Genomic DNA, 19,373 nt, shown 5'->3' on the forward strand with positions numbered 1-19,373 from the left:
TTAATTAAAAATCCAAAAATGGAACAGGATGAGGACCAATGATGCATGGATTGCAAGGCAAGGAGGAAGAAGAGAATCAGAACTTCTGGGGGGGGAAACCAAAGAACTTCCCCTTAGGATCTTTGTTGAAAGCACAGAAATCTATAAGAAAAATACTAAGAAGTTAAGCTGTTGGGTTTATTTTGGGCTGAATGCCAAAGAGTTTTTGAGTAGCATGTCAAATATGACTGCTATTGTAACTGGTTACACAGAGAAGCTCACTGGCTACTCATCATCAAAGATGATGTAAGTTGTTCCATTTCTAGAATGTCTTTGCCTGAATGTGCCTTAGTTCCAGGCACATAAACCTAGAGTTTCCTCCTTCTACTCCATGATTCAACAGCAATTACAGTTGGGATGTTATGTAAGCATCAGCCAATATTCCCAAGCGCTATTTTATAATATAAGCCCTGATACACAGCTACGTGGAGCTTAAGGGTACTTCCTCCCATGAGATGTATTCAACCACACAGAAGAAAAAACCCTAACCTGTATTACTTGCAAAAGCTCATTACGATTAAGCTCTTCACTGTCCTATAATTAAAATAATTATTATAAATAACTGTCCCCTAAAAGTAAGCTCGTGGATACAGATTTCAATTGTGAACCATCTGGTTATAGTTTTCCACCTTCCAGCATGGGTGATGATAGTGGTCATACACTCTAAAATGAAGTTTTGAATAATTTTATCAATACACACAGCATAAGAGTAATGAACCCCAGAAGTCTCAGCTTCCTAAGATATTTCTGCATTAGAAAAGACAGATGACTCCTGAAAGGTAAGCTAGCATTTCTGCAGCAAACATTACCCCAGTTGAGCACAGGACATAAAACTTGCCATTTGCACCATTAGGTTTGCCAGGACAAATGAGAGGCTGGGGTGATGTATGGCACAGGAAGGCAACCACAGCTGTTTGCTTCTGCAGAGGAGGACGGAGGTGCTCTGCACCTGAGTCTGCAAATATTTATTAAGCCCTTAACAGTGAGGTTGTGATGTTCAGAACAGCCACTGCTGAAAACCATTATCTATGGATAATTAACTATGTCAGGACACTGAGGTCCTAACATGAGGTCCTCATAATTCCCCACTAAGGGAAAGACACTACAACATTATTATAATATATTAGTAATATTTAACAACAGGATCATACTATTTGTGTTTTAATAATGAAGGCTGAATACCATATCCAGGTTTAAATTAATATTAGTTTCTGATAGTGCAGTTTAAGCCAAGCTTAGCAAATTCTCAGTTTGTGTTACTACTAAACAATGTGATACTGCAATAAACAATGACAACATCTAAATAGAAAATTATTTTACTTATAAATAAAGCACTTGTGTCCTTGCAGGTTTAATTATTATTAATGCATTTTTCTATCATTTGCCAGAAGTCTAAACCTGTTGGGAGAAAAAGGGGAAAAAAAAAAGAAAAAAAAAAAATCCTGTTTTTAACTTGACCAAAATAATTCACGTGAACTTTGGAAGCCCTTGTATTTTTTTAAACGAATTTTTAGAAACAACTAGGAAAAAAATTTCATCACACAATAAAAAGGCTTTTTGACACATGAAGACAAAAGCTTCAGGCCGTTTATTAAGACTACTTCCTACTGTGTTGGGCTTTGTTTTATCTCATAATTAAAATCACACCTGAGCTGGGCCATCTGTGAGAGTGTATTAAGTTTCTTACAAAACATGAAAATCCTTTCATTTTTTCCATACAAATGCCAATAAATCTTGTAGGGTTATTTTTTTGTATGTGACACAGGAAAATATTATGCTTAAATAAAGGCCAGGCGTTGAGCAAAAAAATGAGCAGGCAAACAAAATTATTTTTCTGTATTCATCTTCAACTGCCCCTCATAATAATTGATACATTTTTAAAAGTTGTATGCCTAATTTTTTTTTAAATATTTGACATCATGTTGTTTTCTTACAGTTTCCTTCATAGGAAAAAAACCAAGAATTAGCAAAAATTGAAGGAAGACTTGTGCATACCAGTTAGAAAATAAGAGTGTGCAGAAAAAGTCAACACTTTTTAAGAACACCATCTATGTTAGCATAATGCATGTGCTAATAGTTTCCAGGGAGAAAAAAATAGAAGTTACATATTTCATAAACATTGATACATTATAAAATTCAAGGGGGGGTTTGGTTTTCTTTTGCTGGATTTTTTTGTTTGTTTTGGCCACTTTGTTTGTTTTAAAATACTCTGATGAGATACCAAGAGGATTTTCTTGTACAGACTATGTACACAGTAAGAAATTCTAAGTATAGACCAACTCCATCAATGGAATGTCCTCAACTAAGTACTTCTGTGTGCAGTTACACAGAATGACAAGACTACCTGAATTCATGCTAAAAGTCAGAGAAACACTGAGAACAGCTTGCCTTGAACATGTGCAAATTTACATGAATGATTCCATTTATATTATTTCAAGCTGTTTTCCTTCAGAGACTATCAGTGTTCTTTAACTGATCTTGTTTTATACTTTTGCTGACTCAGGAACCAAATACATACCAACATTTTGGTTTTTAATCATGTAACTTAGATTGCACAATTACATTTGCATAGTATTATGGCAGTCAAGCAATCCTACTTAAAGTTTTAGACTTCTCAGCCAAGACCAATTATAGAATGGCTGTCTTGGAGAAAAAACAAGTCAGAAGGCCTTAAAATGTCAGTGAAGAGCAGTGATTCTCCATCTCAGAGTAAAAGCAAAGCCAGGCGTGGGAATATTTTGAAATAAAAGATTATAAAATGTATTTCACACCAAAACATCCTATATGAGAGTACAACAAGAGAAAGAAGCAGTATTGATGACTTGTTTTATGGGCAAACTGAATAAGCAAATGGTCAACAGCATTCAGCACTCTAATGCTTTCATTAGATTTAAACTGTACAAAGGCCTTCCCCACCCCAAGCTACTTGAGCTTAAAATTAACTGTTAACAAGTAGAAAATTATAACCCCCATTGTCTATTACAGCAATATTAAAATCACAATTTATTTATATATTTTGAAGCATCAAGCTTCAACATTCAGCTACATAACCTATCACAGATTTAAATCCCTTTTATATTTACATATATTTGAGCTACAATTATTTTTATCCTTGGAAATACATTTGCCTGATAGTGCACTTAGCTGGCAAACATTTGCGTTTCTGGTCTTTTAAATTACTTATTTTGCAACAAACAAAAGTCTAAATTCTGTGTCATAAATAAGAAAGTCACAAACCAATCCCTAAAATCCTTGTTTTCCAAGTGTTTTTTGCAATCTAATAACTAATACTGAGGTTATTATATAAATTCAGGTTTTCTTGGGTTGATAATAGAACATAATGAGTCATGTCAAGCAAGAAATATTTTTTAAATGTGTCTACCTGTGAAAATAAGTGGTGTGGATCCAACTCTTAAGTTGTTATCTTTCCAATTATGTTACAGTTAATTCAATCCATTTTTGCAAAAAATAATTTTTCAATACTTCATAGTTTTCTTTCCAAATGCAGATTTTTCCTATCAAAGTTGGCCAAGAGCTAAGAAATAAAGGCCCTTTATTCTGGAAAAAAAAAACCAAAAACTTTTCTCATTTAATTGCATAAAAAAAATAAAATCTTATTTTTAAAGGGGAATTACTTTGGTAATGACCATTTTATGTGTCAAATTAAAACCACAAAGATTTCTCAAATCAGATGCATCTCTTTCTGCAACAGGACCACAATCAAAGTCTGAGATTCTGTCACCAGAAAATGTGAAGCATATTTACCAGGACCTGTGCTCTTATTCTGTTCTCAGTCTCACGAACTTGAATCAAGAGTAACTCTTAAACTCAGCAGTATTGCAACAGTGCAAAATCAAGCTGGGAAGAGACAATGATGACAATAATCCAGATATTTTCACATGATTTTAAACAAAATAAATGTTAAAGATACGCAGCAGGCAAATTATCTCCTAAGAAACCATTGTGGACATCTGAATTCCCAGACCTCTCTTCCATCCCAGCCATCTGTAGTGCACACACTCATCAGAATTACCCTGCAGCACATACCCCCAGGGGATGCAGAATCCTAACTGGGACTACCCCACAACAGAGGAGTTACTTAGTCAGTATTTATGGATAATCTCAGTTTATAGGCTTGTTATCTACTACAGTGTAGGAGACAGTAACACACAAAACCAGGTGAAGCAACTTCACATTAAATGGGATATTCCACCAACACCTAGAACTTTCCCCCTTCTCTTCTGGGGGAGATATGGAAAGAATGAGGCCAAAAAGGAACTTTGAGAAGCAACACCTCTGGATCTACTCTTGAGGAGATCCTCTGTACATCCCACTTGGCCCAAGGCTCTGCCTAATACCTTCCCTCTAAACAAGCTAAATAAATAGAAATAGGGTTCTGGTCAGTTGAAACATAATGGTTTCTTCTGGGAATAAACCAAAATATGTGCTGTTGACTCTGGGAAAAGGATAGAACTCTAAAAGATATCACAAGGCACAGTTACTGTAAATTCCAGGAGAAAAGAAATAAAGAACATACATTACAACAATAACTACACATACAAGTGTTTTGATTTTCAGGCACTAATAAGCCTTTTTTTCCCTTTTTAAACATATAAAAGGTCTAATTTACAATGTCAGTACTATCTTGAAAATGTTTTCTTCCCTATGTAATGAATAACCAAAAATAATTAAAATTGAATGAAGACTGTCAAAACAAACAAACATTATATATTTAGATAAATTACCCTTACTGTGTTTCATTATTGTGTTTGTTCATTTTCTCCTCAATTGAATTCATAACATTTACTCATTCACAATGAGTCTGTACATCTACATCTGCACAGTGGTTGCCTATGGAAAGTATCAGCTTTCAGCATTCCCTCTCATGTGCCCTCCCAGCTGTAAATGAGGTTAGGAAACAACACTATAAACACAGAAGGCCTTTCGAAAGGTAAAGAGTGGAAGAATAAAAAGCCTCTCAGGAAATTTGATTTGCACTTTGGTTTTATTCTTAAAGGAACACCCAAAGTTTAACAGCATTTAAAACTATTGAAATACAAAACATTAAAGGAAGAGAGCAGAATAAGGCATTATATTCTATGGTAGTCTCGTGTTATTGATACAAAGAATAAGGCATTATAGTAAAAAAAGTATATTACTAAAATATAAATAGCACTGAATGCCAATCTCATTGTTCTGAGCAATGGGCTGCTTTGTTTTTATTATGCCCCTTCACTTTTATTAAGAACAATATTTTGCAATTCCTTCAGCAAAAAAACCAGGACACAAACACAGATGTCATAAACAATGCCCATATAAACCCATGCTAATTTATTTAATGTGAAACTCCAACACAAATTACTTAGCAGTGAAATTGCACCTCCTCTTATTGTGTATGTGAAATAAAGGCGAACAGATGTGCTCTTCCAGACCAAGCTATTGCTACAATTAAACCAACAGTCATTTTACAAACCAGCGAGCTATTTCATGTGCCTCTACAGTGCTAATCATCTTTTCTCCACCAGCCCAGCCCAACAGAACAGCGAGTTATTTATAGAGTTATCTATCTTGCACTTTGCAGATGATGCCTAACATTATGACAACAGTGAAAAGGTCTACGTACCTGCCTACCTAAAACAAGTTTCTGTAAAGTAATGAATAGAGACAGCTTGGGGACTATCCACCTGCACTGCCTGCCTTTTACTGCCTGCAAAGTGAAACCACGAGGGACTGGCAGAAGGTACTTGTCTGACAGGGCCAGGACAGCCTTTCTCCTCAGTGACAGCCTGGGCCTCGCCTCTTAAACCTGACCCACCATAATTCCTTCACAATGCAGCAGCGAGGCAGCTGACAGTAGCAGCTGCACCTCCTAAGCGAGATGGATGGAATTTTCATAACTAGTTCCCCAAGTTACATTTTACCTTCAAGATAATTTATGAGCTGCTGTGGAGCCTTGAAGAGACAATATGCTTGCCATAAAATTAACTGTAACAGTCTTGTAGGTTATAATTAACACTGGGAGGGTAGCACCAACTGGATGAAACACATGGCATAATTGATGGTGAAACTGGAAATTAAGGAAGCTAACAATATCATTACTGTGCACATCACTTTAGTGAAACCTATGCTTTCCAGGGGTTAATTACAATCCCCTTCCAACGTACACACTCTGACGGGGAGTGGATGAGTGTCACAGCTAGGAGGAGGCAGGTTTGCTGGCAAGGCCACCTTGCACCTGGACTGATGTATATATTGTGTTTTTTTTGCCTGGAAGAGATATACATGTCAAAGCAGCAGCAGCAGCACCTGAACATCTGGCAGCAGGCACACCGTAGCTTAGAGATAGATGATTGCTCAAGCCTCATAGAATATTTCATTTTCACTGCAGCCAGCAGACTTAATGGCAAAGAAGAAAAAATCCTCTCTGAGATTTCACTTAATGACACACATTATTAATTTAAATTACTTGAGCAAAGAAAAACATTTTAACTTTATATTGCTGTAACTTAGCAGCAAATTAGGATTTTTTTTTCACCAGTGTATAATCATCTTGCTTTATTACATTAGTCTTTAGAAACATGCAGAGCAATCTTCTTAGAATCTCACCTTTCAAGGGATTACTGAAGATGCAATGCCAGTGAACTAGTTAATCACAAAGAGTATTATAAACTGCTGCCATCTTTGGGAAGGTGAACACGCAATTCATGTACCTGTTTAAGACTCTACTCTCTAGCCAAGGCTTAAAGAATCATTAGTGGAATGTATTTTTTTGAATCCCTCAAATTATTTCAATGAAACTTTTTTTTGTCCCTGGACAACATATGTGAAAAAGTACAGATAAATGATACAACAGTGTCACCTACAGGCAAGCAAAGCAGTCAAAAACCTCCTCCAATATTGCACCCTCTTACCTCTCAAATCCTTCTCCTCCCCTGCTTTCCCCTCCTCCAGCCTCCCCTTCAATCCCTAATAATACACACCTGGATTTGGAGCTTATCCATATCCCCAAGTAGAAAAAGAAGGGCAAACACCTCAAGTGCTTTCAGGACAGTCTAATATAAAATACTTAGATCTTTTATGCAGTTCACTATGCCTTACAATAAACATGCTGTGCAGCCAGCAAGTCTTCTACACTGGAGTGGGCACTTGGATTGCTTCACCTCTCCTGAGCACTTGCTCAAATCCATGTTAGCTAGGTGGTCAAAAATAATTCTGGTAAAGATATTTTTTATATCTCAGGAAGACAAAATGCTTACATTACCAAATATGTGAAAATAAAAATGAGAAAGTGTTGGCTTGCCTAAAAACAACTGGCAAAAATTTTGGATAAGTATTGTCCAAACTTGTACAAAAAACCATCCTTCAGCATAATTTGGCACTAAATCTAACTCCATCATATCATGCACATAACTGATGGATCCATTCAGCTTACCCTTGCAGAAAAAGAAGAACACCCTCTTATTGGTAGCTCTGAGAATTCCCAGAACTCTCATTTTCTAACAGAATACTCTTTTCTCCTAGTATTACTGCTCTCACTTTAACACTCAATATACATTTCTTGGCTTCTCCCACAAATTGCATTTTGAGACCCTGTTTCTCAATCTTTTTGATACTGTTCAAGATACCTTGTTTCAATTATTTCTTATATACCTGCATAGTTATTATACCTGCGTATCTCTGAAAGAGTTCTCAGTTGGCCAAGTTACTCAAGCAAGTTATAATAGGATTTTCTTCTATTATTATTACATATGCTCTAAGCACTGTTCCCATTTGGGGCTGCTGTCATTTACCAAAATAAAATAAATACTATGATAGCAATTTATGCTCTGTAATAGGTCCCCCCTCTTAAGCTTAAGAAATTCCAACTTCCCTTTTTGGCAATATTAAAACATCAGCATACTTTATAATTTCATAATTCCACAATAATTATATATTAAGTATTGAAAATTAATACAAAATGAATGGAACAAATACTAGTAGCCAAGCCAAACTCTTCAAACGCCCAAAAGATCTCATTAGTAGTGAAAATAAGCAAGTAAATCACATCCTATTCTCTGGTTCAGCTTAGTTTCTCAGATTAGTTGATACATCTCCAAGCCATTCTTTGACCTCCTTGTGGACTGCACTTCCCTCTCACCAATCCTGCTCAGATTTCCCAGGAATTCTACCTCTCTCCAGCACATGATTATCTGCATGTGCTGCCATAACTTTAATGCAAGCAAACTGTAGAGGGATGCAACAGACTGATCCTCTTTTTTTACCCTCAGTAATCCATGACATTCTTTGGCTTATCACCACCTCACCACCACAGCCTAGACTGCTCAGAGCATTGACAGCACCTTGCTCAGTTTCAACATCCATTTAATTTTTGGCTGCTCCAGAAGTGCCAGCAAGGGTACCAATTAGTGTCAGCTGCAGCAGTTGCTTTATGTGATATACACACCTGCCTACCAGGGCTGGAGAGCCGATGCATTTTACATAGGCCATCAAACACAGATACCCAATGGGAATAATCTTTGGCACTACCTACCTGAACCATATTTAAACTGCTGACCTGAAAACAAAAGGCTTTGTATTTCATTGCCAATCCCTGGAGCCATCAAGTTCTATGTGGAAAAACTTTAATAACACAAGGCTGACTGCCTTTAAGACTTAAGTCACGAACTTATGTAAAAATCTGCTCACTTACACTCATAGTACAACATGATCAGCACCATTTAGGCTGGGTAAACCCTTTAAGTTACCCCTCTTTTGTCACTATTGGTAATGTATATGGATTATTTAACACACCTCCAAATTAAACATTTAATTCTGCTTTACGATAGATAAAGCTGTGACCATAATGGTACTAAAATCATTATAGTCCTGTTTGGATAAGGCTTCTCTATTTTACAGGAGAGAGAATTCTGTCTTCAGACTCTTAATTTTAAATGTCTAATTTTAGACAAAGTTTGAGCTCATAGTAAGTTTGCCAGTAGTTTAATGGATGTTACATACCATGACATTAGCACATTTTGTTGAAGGCAAAGGAAAGAATGGATTGATACTGCAGAAGAAATAGACTTCAGTGGATAAATAAAATAAATCTATGATAATTTTTCATTCACTGGAACCCTCACACCTTATTCCCAGTTTGTAACACCACATCTTTATCTAATGTGGGCAGCTACAAGGCACAGTAAAACACACGAACTCCCCCAGCCTTGCTCCTTTTCCCCTGCCTCTGGTAGACACCATTCTCCTACAGAAAGGATGACAGCATATGCTAATGCTACTTTGTGCTTCAACTGTCTGATGATGTGGCTAACACTTGGTCTCCACAGATTATAAATTTGTCACCCCTGTGATCCAGTCAATCTCCAGCATCCTGTACCCTGGAAATGCAATAATCTCCACTTCCAGCATTCAGGTCTCCCAATGGTAGTGAACAAATCATTGTCAAGCCCCTGGAAAAACAACATTATCTATCTTTCTTGTACTGCAATTATGAAAGCTTATGTAAATAAGGAAATTTCACCCATGCTGGCTTTAAAAGCCTGTCCAAGTAAATCATAAATAACTGAATAATCTCTGATAGAGTGCAAAAATTCTTTATCACATTTTTTGGAAGCTTTAATTGCACTATATATAAGGACTAAATTTGTGTAACTTTCCAGTTTTGGAAGTGCCACTGAATTATTTGAAAAACTCATCTAGCACAAGAAGAATAAGTCATGAAATCAAAAAAGAAAAATGTCAAAGAAGTTTCATTTGGTAGTTACTCACGTATAGGATGATGCATCTGTCTAAGGATTTCAGAACTGAACCATTAAAATTGAACCAAAATAATAAAGCAAACACTCAGATTAAACAATCCCTACCTTAATGACAGAGTCTGACACAAAGAAAAGCCACACACAGAGACACAGAGCTGAAGTTCTGCAGCTTTTCTTATCCTGCCCTATAATACCTTTTGGTTTAGGTTGCTACATAACTTTTTATGCACAGTATTTCTGTGTACATAGTGACATCACAAGGTAAGAGGCAGGATTTTCTGTAAGTAGCCACAGCTTGTAAACACATAGTCTTTCCAAGGGTAAAGGGTCAAGACAGTTTCAAAGGAACAGCTAAACAGCAGCATTTAATCAAGCTGCATTTCCATTGTTCTGAAGAGTACTTGTACCTATCGATCCCAAGCTTGGCTGCTTCAAAGACTCCTCCATACAAGGAACACAGGTGAAAGACAGAGGCAGTAAAACAGGAAAGGTCATGAGGAGCAAAAGAAATCTGGCAACAAGCAACTGGAGCAAAGTCAAAGGTCAATCAAGGCAGCTGAAGTCTAAGCATAACTACGGCAGGAGACCTGACAACTTCATCGACATTGCAGTGTTTTCTCCATTCATTTGAAAGCTGCAAGGTTGGTTTTCAGTCTGACTCAAAGCATCTTCTTGATTAACATGAAGTATTCAGGATTACTCAGCCACAAGTTACTTTCTGTGCATCGTCTATGTTCTGAAAACTTGGTTTAGCTTACATGATGGTGCTGAACAGTTTCATTTTCTTCTTTTAAAGACTAGTCACAAGCATATATCTAAAGTACGAACGTGAAAGAATTCAAATGTAATTTTAACCTTTTTTCCCTGTGATTTCCAAAATGGTGAATCGAAATTTTGGTGTATGCTCATTGCTAACTTACTGAGACCCATTGATCAGAGGGAACAACTCTTACCAAAGAACACACTAGAGATCATAGAGCTGTATGTACTGAGATCCTTAATAATATCAGAAATATGGATACTGGATTCCACAACATAGAAAAAAAATAAAAATCTGTCATTCCCATGTTACACAAAACAACCACAATGCAAATGCTTACCATTCCTCCCCACCCCCCTGAAAACTTTGATACCTCTGTAGTTTGTAAAATCTTGGGAACTGCTGTAGCTCCTATTAGAGTATTTTCTGAAGAGTTCACAGTATTTCATATACTTATCATCTTGCCAGGTCTGTGAGAGTTAAAAAAAATTTCAGTATTTTTCAACCAGTCTTTGAACTGGTATTGTCACATTTCAATTGAAAAACACCATTCATGAGCTCCTGAAACTCAAACACAAAGCTTGTGACAGAAAGGGAAAAAACCCCTCTGATTTTCCCAAAGCCCATGTTAACTTCTTAACCCATCAACATTCCTCTGCTACAGAGGAAACATGGTCCTTCTTTACATCGACACCACTTTATCCTGCCAGAGCTAAAAAGAATGAAATCTACCTCAATTACCTTCTTAATTGTGATCTGAAATTCCAAGGTATAAGGAGGTTAGGTATAAGAAGAGAAAATGAACTTTTTCTTCAAAACAGAAAATAAAATATAGAAAATCCCCCACTTTGTATCTTATTTAACACACACACTATTTTAGGCTTCCCCTCTAAGATTCTTCATTTTTTTATTATAGAATTGAAGAGTGTCATCCAGATTAGGAATCAATTTTCTCACTAGGTACTTATAATTTACATTCCTATATAAATACCAACATAAAAATCCAGATTTCACTGTTGAGAGCTAAGACTACCTCTGTAGTTTAAGTGTTCATTTTAACTAAAAGAAACCCCACATACCTTTAAATTGTTATGTCAAAATTGTGAGATCTAAGAAGGGCTTTGACAAAGGCAAAAAATGCTGAGGAATTATAGCTCACATCTGACTTGAAACCTGAAACTAACATGATTTGTCACAAGTAAGATGTTCTTTCTTCCACTGCCATGCAACAATATAAAAAGTCTAGAAATACAGTGATCGAGTCTACAAAATATCTACAATATTATGGGTTATAGAATGACCCCCATAAAAAGAGATTTTTATTGTGTTATTTTAATGATGCAAGGTTATAAGTTATTGATTTTTACAAGATATAATCAATTAACACTTTTCTGCTGTTTATCTCATGATCCAGAAGAATTTTGTGTTTACTTCGGTACAGATTATTTATTGAATGTTTGTTCTATTTTCACTATGTCAATTTGTGATTAGATGATGATTTAGAGAGAATCATATAAGATTTCAGAATTCATATAAGTAGCACACCTATAAAAATTCAAAAATCATAAATAATTTTATCAAACTTTCCACTTCATTACATTTTTCTCCAAAATTATGTTTTTTCTCCAAAACTTTTCCAGTATCTAGTCAAATTCTCCCCATGAGAAATGGTACAATTTCACTGAGGGAAATAGCAAAATGGACATCAGAGTCTGTGCTATAAGAAAACCATTTTGGACTAACACAATTTTTCCATTTGAAAACCCCATATTTTAGTAATGTTTTAACTAACCATAATTTTTCCTAGCAGTCAATGCAGTTAAACACTACCCTTTAAATTAATCTTCCTGTTGATTTACTGATGACAAATTAGTTTGGTAGTAAATGTATGTCTAAGAAAAATACCACAAAAACTTACTAGCAATTAAGTGCAGTATGTCATGCAAGCATTAAAAGACAATGCTATTATAACATGATAGGAGTTCTATTAGGAAAAATAAGAGCTAGAGTTTTATTTAACCATAGACCAGCTCTCTCAGGCACTTGCTGATCAGGAAAAGGGCAACATTCTCTCTTGAAATTCAAGTACTTTCTCTTTTTCCCCTGTTTCTTTGTGATACAACAACTTTTCTGTTCCAGTTACAAAGCAAAATAAAAAATGTGAGTAACATCATCAACAGGGAAAAATATTAAGGCCTTTTAAAAAAATGAATCAGGTGCAGATATTGAACTGTACTTTCTCATCCTTTGTCTCACTTTTCAAATGATAATTTCTTCCACAGTCACCATTAAATCTTGATCTATTCCAGCTCTCTGTATGGGTCATTGATTCTAGATGTACCATGGTTATTTTTAAATGTTTCCCTTTCGTAGAGAAAAAGAGGGCTGTCTAGAGCCAGATGGGTAACTTCACACTTCATTTATCAAACCAAATGCATTAGACTCCACCCTCTCTTTCCCACTATTGCTGTTAAATTTCCATATAATTTGGTAACAATTTTCATTATCATACAGTGACCCTAAAAAAGTCTATCCAGGTTTGCATGGTTAGTCCAAAATTCACAGCTGTTCCCTTCACCCTCTATTTGTTACAGTAGAGTCTGAGGTTCCCCTCACTTTATAAGCTGAACAGTGACCTTCTGTAAGCAGAGGTCAAGAAGGGGTCAGTTCAAAGGGCTAGAGCAGCTCTTTAACAGCAATAACAACCTGTCCATCAGGCAGTATCACGCAGTATAAACAAATCTGGGGCTTTGGAAACTCTGGACCATTTCTGTTAACACTCAGAGGACATTCACTAAGTCCTACATGAAGTATTGTGGATCACTACCACTCAGAGAACTTGAATCCCTGGAAGACCTGCTCAGGTACTTAAGATACTGATGACATCTTTGCATCACAAGTCTATGAAATGACTATGAATGTGAATGAAACAGTAAGCACACTGCCACGTGTTTGGGGCTGTGGAGCTGAAATACAATCTTAAAGAGTCATTTCAGCTCATTAATATGCAGAAACACTGGTACAACTTAAAGCAACTAACACAAGAATATGCTTTAACTGAGTAGGTACATACCAAAACAGTTCATATACCTTTCTAGGGAAAGGCTAAATTTCCAAAAGTTCAGTCAGTTTGTGTTACTAGTACCCAACATGTATGTTTTTGGGTTTTTTTTATTTCAGCTGTTAATGACACAAATCAAACACAAGAAAGAAGAAAATACTACATAACTCTACAAAGACCAAGCGCAGAGTGAAGTTTTCTGCCAGCTGCCCTCCCTTCATTGACCTAAATTTCTTGAAGTTGTACTGTTCATAATCTGCTCTCTAATGCACAATGTAAGGTAATTAGAGTCATCTGTATTTAACTTCCACAGGAAAAAAAAATTCTATTATCTAATCTAGCTGATCCCCTGATAGCCTGTTGAAAGTAAAGTACTGTAACCTATTGCCTGCCCTTTGACAAGTGCTAATTATTTCCTGTCCAAGCACATTTTTCTCATGTAATTCCAAAGTACACAATAGACTGATCTCTAAAACATGGGCAGCCCTGCTCGTACCACGGTGGACGTTTTATAACTTTCAGCACCGTGTGCTCCATGGCTGCCACAGGCAGTGTTTCATTCCAGACACCGAGCTGAGGCTTTGATGGAGCCAAGCGAGGTGTACGGTATCAGTCTCTTTATGCAGATCATATGGATGAGACTCCCAGATAGGTCACTGCCATGGGAAACATCAAATGGAAAGAAAAAGGATTATGGATATTTAATACTCAAAGGACACTTTCTTTCAGAACTTTCAAGGCACAATGTTCTTGAAATGTTCTTTCAGGTGTTTGGTTTTAAGAAGGCCTGCACTTCATCTGCCTGTGCCTCTCGCCACCCCCCAGGAGCTGCAGCTTTGCTGTGTCAGAGCCTGGGCTACGTCTCCAACTGCAGCCCTGGCTCCAGCCCCAGAGCTCCCTGAGAGCAGCAAGCGAGGCCAGGCACACTGAAACCCACAGTCATTCCAAATTACTCATTAGTGCCATGATCTCTGATAACTTCCTATATTAGGAAATCATTGTTAGACAAAATGAACTCTAAAAAGGTATCACACTCATTAAAAGCTTTCTATTCTGCTTCACAACGAAGATACACATGTCCCCAGAAAAGCTTTAAGTGTTTTCCTCTGTTTCCAACATAGCAAAACATTTGCATTACTTCATAAGCATGGTGATGGAAGGCAACAAACCAACCAACCTCCCTCCCCAAAAAAAAAAAAAACAAACCAAAAAACCCCAACTTTTAAAAAAAAAATAAATAAATAAAACCAGAACAAAAAAAACTTACAAAAATCCCTTAAATTGTTCAAGAGGAAAAATGTAAAACACACATGATAAAATGGAAAATATTTTAGAGCCAGCTTACTTTTGAAATCTTAAATTAGTACCATACAAATTAACATTCCATGCTCATTGGAACACAAACTTATAAAACACAACCTGTAATTTGTCAAGTAATTATGGGTAATTATGTTAAATTTTTATCTAAAGTTTCTAAAATGTTTCACCTTCATTTGCTGTAATTATTTGGAGCAGAAAAGATACTCAAGCGTCAGACCCAAAATCTACAGATAACATTTTAAAAGCAATCTCAGAGTCTTCAGGAACTACACCAGTAAAATACAAGGCATCTCCCTTAGCTTTAATTAGCACAGGCAAAACAATCATGCCAGTTAAATGCTAAATTTAAATAAAAAAATCTGATTTAAAAATACTTTTGACTAAAAACTGTATCTAATTATAAGTAAGGAACATCTCTTGGTTTTAAATAAAAGTTTTATATTTGACAGAAAAAGTTCATAGACTGCTAGATATCTTATGTCAATATCGAATAAGAATATAGTAAGAGATTACAAAATTAGTATAAACCTATAGCTTTTAGACAAAGATGTGAAAAAAGTGACAATTCATTTAGGAGCCTAAGGACAAGGTGAAACATGGTGGAAATCCTCTTTCATTCACCTGTTTCTGATCAAACTAAAAGTATGGTGTATCTGGTGCTTCTGAAATGCACTCAGCTGGTTACATTCCACTACCACAAACCTTACCAAGTACAAAACCAATTTTTAAACACTGTTAGTAGCATCTCCTGATCTCTGGCAGTGAGCAGTACCTACATGCATGCCCATCTCACCCAGCACCAGTTACCACCAGTAGCACAGCACAGGGAAATGGGAGGAGCACGAGGGAAGCAGCCAAGTGTAGCTCTAGCAGAGCATTCCAGCAAAGAGCAGGGCTCACATTGTCAGCAATCTGTGGAAAACCTGAGGGCACTTTAGGTGGCACCACTCCTCAGATCTGAGCACTGCCCACCAAGCTGTTATCAGTAGCCTGTAGTGTATGATTAAGGGAGCAGCCTACCCCACACAAATATGGAATTACTATTTGAACAGTGAAAATTTAGAATTTTTTTTAAAGTCACTTTTCCCCACTCAAGGGGATTTATAGGAGTATTTCTCACCTTGCTGTCCATTCTTTACGCAGCTTTTGTCTCTCCTTAAGAAGGAGCAGGAAGCAGCTGATGGTCTCATTCCTTTGTTCCTCAATTTGCTGCTCTTTTCTAACTTCAGAGAGGACCAGACTTGTCTTAAAGGGAGGAAACACATAAAAATTATAATCCAGAAATAGGAAACAATGTGTAAAATTAATAAAAAGCCCATAAGCAAATAAGGACAGTAAATCAATAGCTTTTTTTATTACAGTTCCACTGCTGACAAATCAATACAGTAAATGATGGCTAGAAATGGCCACCATATATTTGGTATTTAATCAATATACATGGCACATAAGGTAAACCTTAAAATCTCATTGCCTTAAGTATCACACTAAGATACTGTGCATTCTAGTCCACATTTTCTTGAGGCATAGTTATTTTCTAAATATTATCTTGTATCAAATAATATCAGAAGTATTTTCCTCAGTGTAGCATTTCTTTGGGGGATTTCACCCTCCCCTTTGCTTCTTAGTAAAGCCATTAAGGAAAATACCTCTTTGTATTGTATCTATTGAATGGAATTTCTGCTGATGTCCACATGTTCTCCTTATCATTAAATACTTCAAATAAACAATGGAATAAACTCACATATGGAATAAATTTAAAAATGCTCAAAAATAGACATGTACATATATACATGGAACAGATTTGAATAATCTCTGAAGCAGGATGACAGACAGTCTCTGCAGATCAAGAGATACTGGCCTTCCCAAACGTGCTGACAGTTAATGTTGATGTAAGAGAACTGGGGATGTTCTTATCACCCTTCATCCTCCCACCAAGCTAACCCCAGCTCCCTCACTCCATCTTTGCTTAATGACTCCTGTACCATTTTCTCCTCTTTTTTCTCTGCACTTCCCCATGTCTGCCAAGCTAGGAAGGAAATGGTTGATGGCCAGCTACCAGTCACTCCTATATCCACCAATGTCCATGTGCTCCTTGATGTGCAGCAGTGTCTCCATGGTAGAAACTGAGTCTTTTCCTTAAGTGTAGATATCATATGGCCTTTTTCACCTTAAACAGCCTCCACTATACGTGGAATTATTTTTGATATTCCCACTTTCAGTCACATGTTCTGCAAACGTATCAAAGCATCTCAATGTTTTTGGGAAGGATGACAGAACAGATGGAATTGATGCACAAAGCTGTTTTCTTTTCACAGAAAAGGAGACAAAAAAATAAGCTTCTAACCTGGCAAGTTGTTCATGTGAGTTTGAAAACACAACCAAACATAACCAAGAGCTGCCATGCCTATTCCCAGCACAACCTCCCTTACTGGAACAACGTGACAAAACACATGGCATCCTGCCTCCTCCTCAACATCACATATACATTACATTCTGCCCTGCCCAACTAAAATTCCTCTGGGAATTCTGTAAGAGAAATTATCATTATTATCTTCACTTTGTGAAAACAGAGATATCTATCCTCATTCTGATAGTGTTGGGGTTTTTTTTCCACAAGAAACAATAACATGCAGATTATACACTTCTTAAACTATGTAAAGTAGGAGTAGCATTGTTACTGCTACATTTATTCCAAGAGAGAAGCATGACAGGGTTCACAGAGACAGAAAATAACTTTATTGCACCAACATCACATGAAAGGAACAAAAAGCATCTTTCTCCCCACCTCCCAGCTCTATCAGTTGGCCTACCAAAAGGCATTACCCCATCATATGGGACTTAAACATCAAAAAGAACATTTTCTTGTAAAAACCCCAAATGTTCAAAACTCTGTCTATACAGATCACATTCTTGACCCTGCTTTGACATTACAAAGCAAACAAAAAGCCAGAGAGCGTTTTCAGATAAGGATTCCCTGACATGGGTTTCCCTTGCACTGACCTACAACATCTTTTCCACAAGCTCTAATATCCGCCAACTTCAACAGTCCTGACCTTAGAGCCTCACTTCGAGCAGCTGCACAGTTTAAAGCAGGATTTGATAGAGGACTTCAGCAAGTGAAACACTCTCACATGAGCTGGTGTGCATTCTTTAATGGTGAACATGAACACTCCTTGTAGTTCACAATAAATATACCTACCAAAGCTTTATCATCTATATTTATCATGTACAAGACTTGACAGAGTACTACAACCAGAGTTTACCTCTGTATTATAGGATGATCAGACTGCAGCCACACAGCTAGGCCACAGTCCACCAAGATTTCCCTTTTAGAATGTTTGGATGGCCATTTTATTCACAGAGGGACAGGAAAATCCATTGGCAATGGTGAGATGCCTGCGTCTCCCCAAGACTTCAGGGAAGTCCCAAGTTTAATAATGCCATGCCTCATAAACCCAAAAGTACAGTTATTTGCTGCAACAAACATCAAGATTCCCTAAATAAATGATCCAGAAAGTGCAGAGCATCGAGAACCGGGAGTTGCTAAAGAATTTTCAGTTAAAAGCTGATGAAAAGATAATGTTCACAGAGTATTATCAGTCGGAGATGGGTGATCACTTCTCCAAGTATTCACAATCACATTGTATGTGACATGGTATGAATTCTGTTGACCTGGTCAAATTGCAAGTTTGGTCCCAACTTTCATTAAGTCCCCTCCATATGTGACATGGTATGAATTCTGTTGACCTGGTCAAATTGCAAGTTTGGTCCCAACTTTCATTAAGTCCCCTCCATCTACAGAAACATCATAATTTCGGAAACTGAACGTAATTTATCTTTTACCAAGAGAACAATTACATTGTTCCAGCCTTCTGTTAACACCTTTCATTTATGTGGTGATGCACATGGCTCAAGTCAAATGCATAGTTTGACACTGACATCATAAACGCTTCTTTATTGAGCCCTGTGAGTACAGTCACAGCTACCTGGAGGGTGAAATAGTATTATTAAGCAACATACAACAACAATACATAGCAATTTAACTGATTTACTTGTTTTCTAAGAGTGCTGAAAGGGCAGTAAGGTCATCTGGAATGCCAGTGCAGGGCTTGATGTGTAGCTTTTATAGAGGCATTTCTTAATAACTTGCTATTCTTAAAATTGCAATAAAAATCTCAAATTGAACAAATAAAGCAGCATTCAGGGTAAAATAATATTATGAAGCATGTTCCTTTGAAAGTCGTCTTTTCCATGTAACTTGTTTTGGGATTTATTTTTAACAAGAGGATTTGATATATACCTTGACTGATAAAGGTCAAAGATTTGAGAAACTCGGTCAAAGATGTTATCAGCTGGGAAAGCCATTTCCTCACATCAACACTGATAAAAATCCATCAGAAACCCGGCTGATACCACCCTTGCTCTAAAGAGCAGGAAT

The 19,373-nt window shown here is 36.7% G+C and overlaps 1 protein-coding gene across 5 annotated transcripts in view; it reads right to left on the minus strand.

The window, feature by feature from the left end:
* FTO (FTO alpha-ketoglutarate dependent dioxygenase) overlaps positions 1 to 19,373 on the minus strand; it is a 224,400-nt gene that overhangs the window by 114,169 nt on the left and 90,858 nt on the right. For 3 of the 5 annotated variants that reach the window (XM_015639800.3, XM_015639806.2, XM_033517243.1), the window contains one exon: positions 16,056 to 16,180. In XM_015639800.3, coding sequence (XP_015495286.1) covers positions 16,056 to 16,180 — 125 coding nt within the window. Of the gene's footprint in view, positions 1 to 12,729; positions 14,272 to 16,055; positions 16,181 to 19,373 lie in introns of those variants that run through there. The other 2 variants (XM_015639801.3, XM_015639804.3) reach the window with 2 other exon arrangements.

Source organism: Parus major, chromosome 11 (genome assembly GCF_001522545.3).
Source record: "Parus major isolate Abel chromosome 11, Parus_major1.1, whole genome shotgun sequence".
NCBI classification, from domain to species: domain Eukaryota; kingdom Metazoa; phylum Chordata; class Aves; order Passeriformes; family Paridae; genus Parus; species Parus major.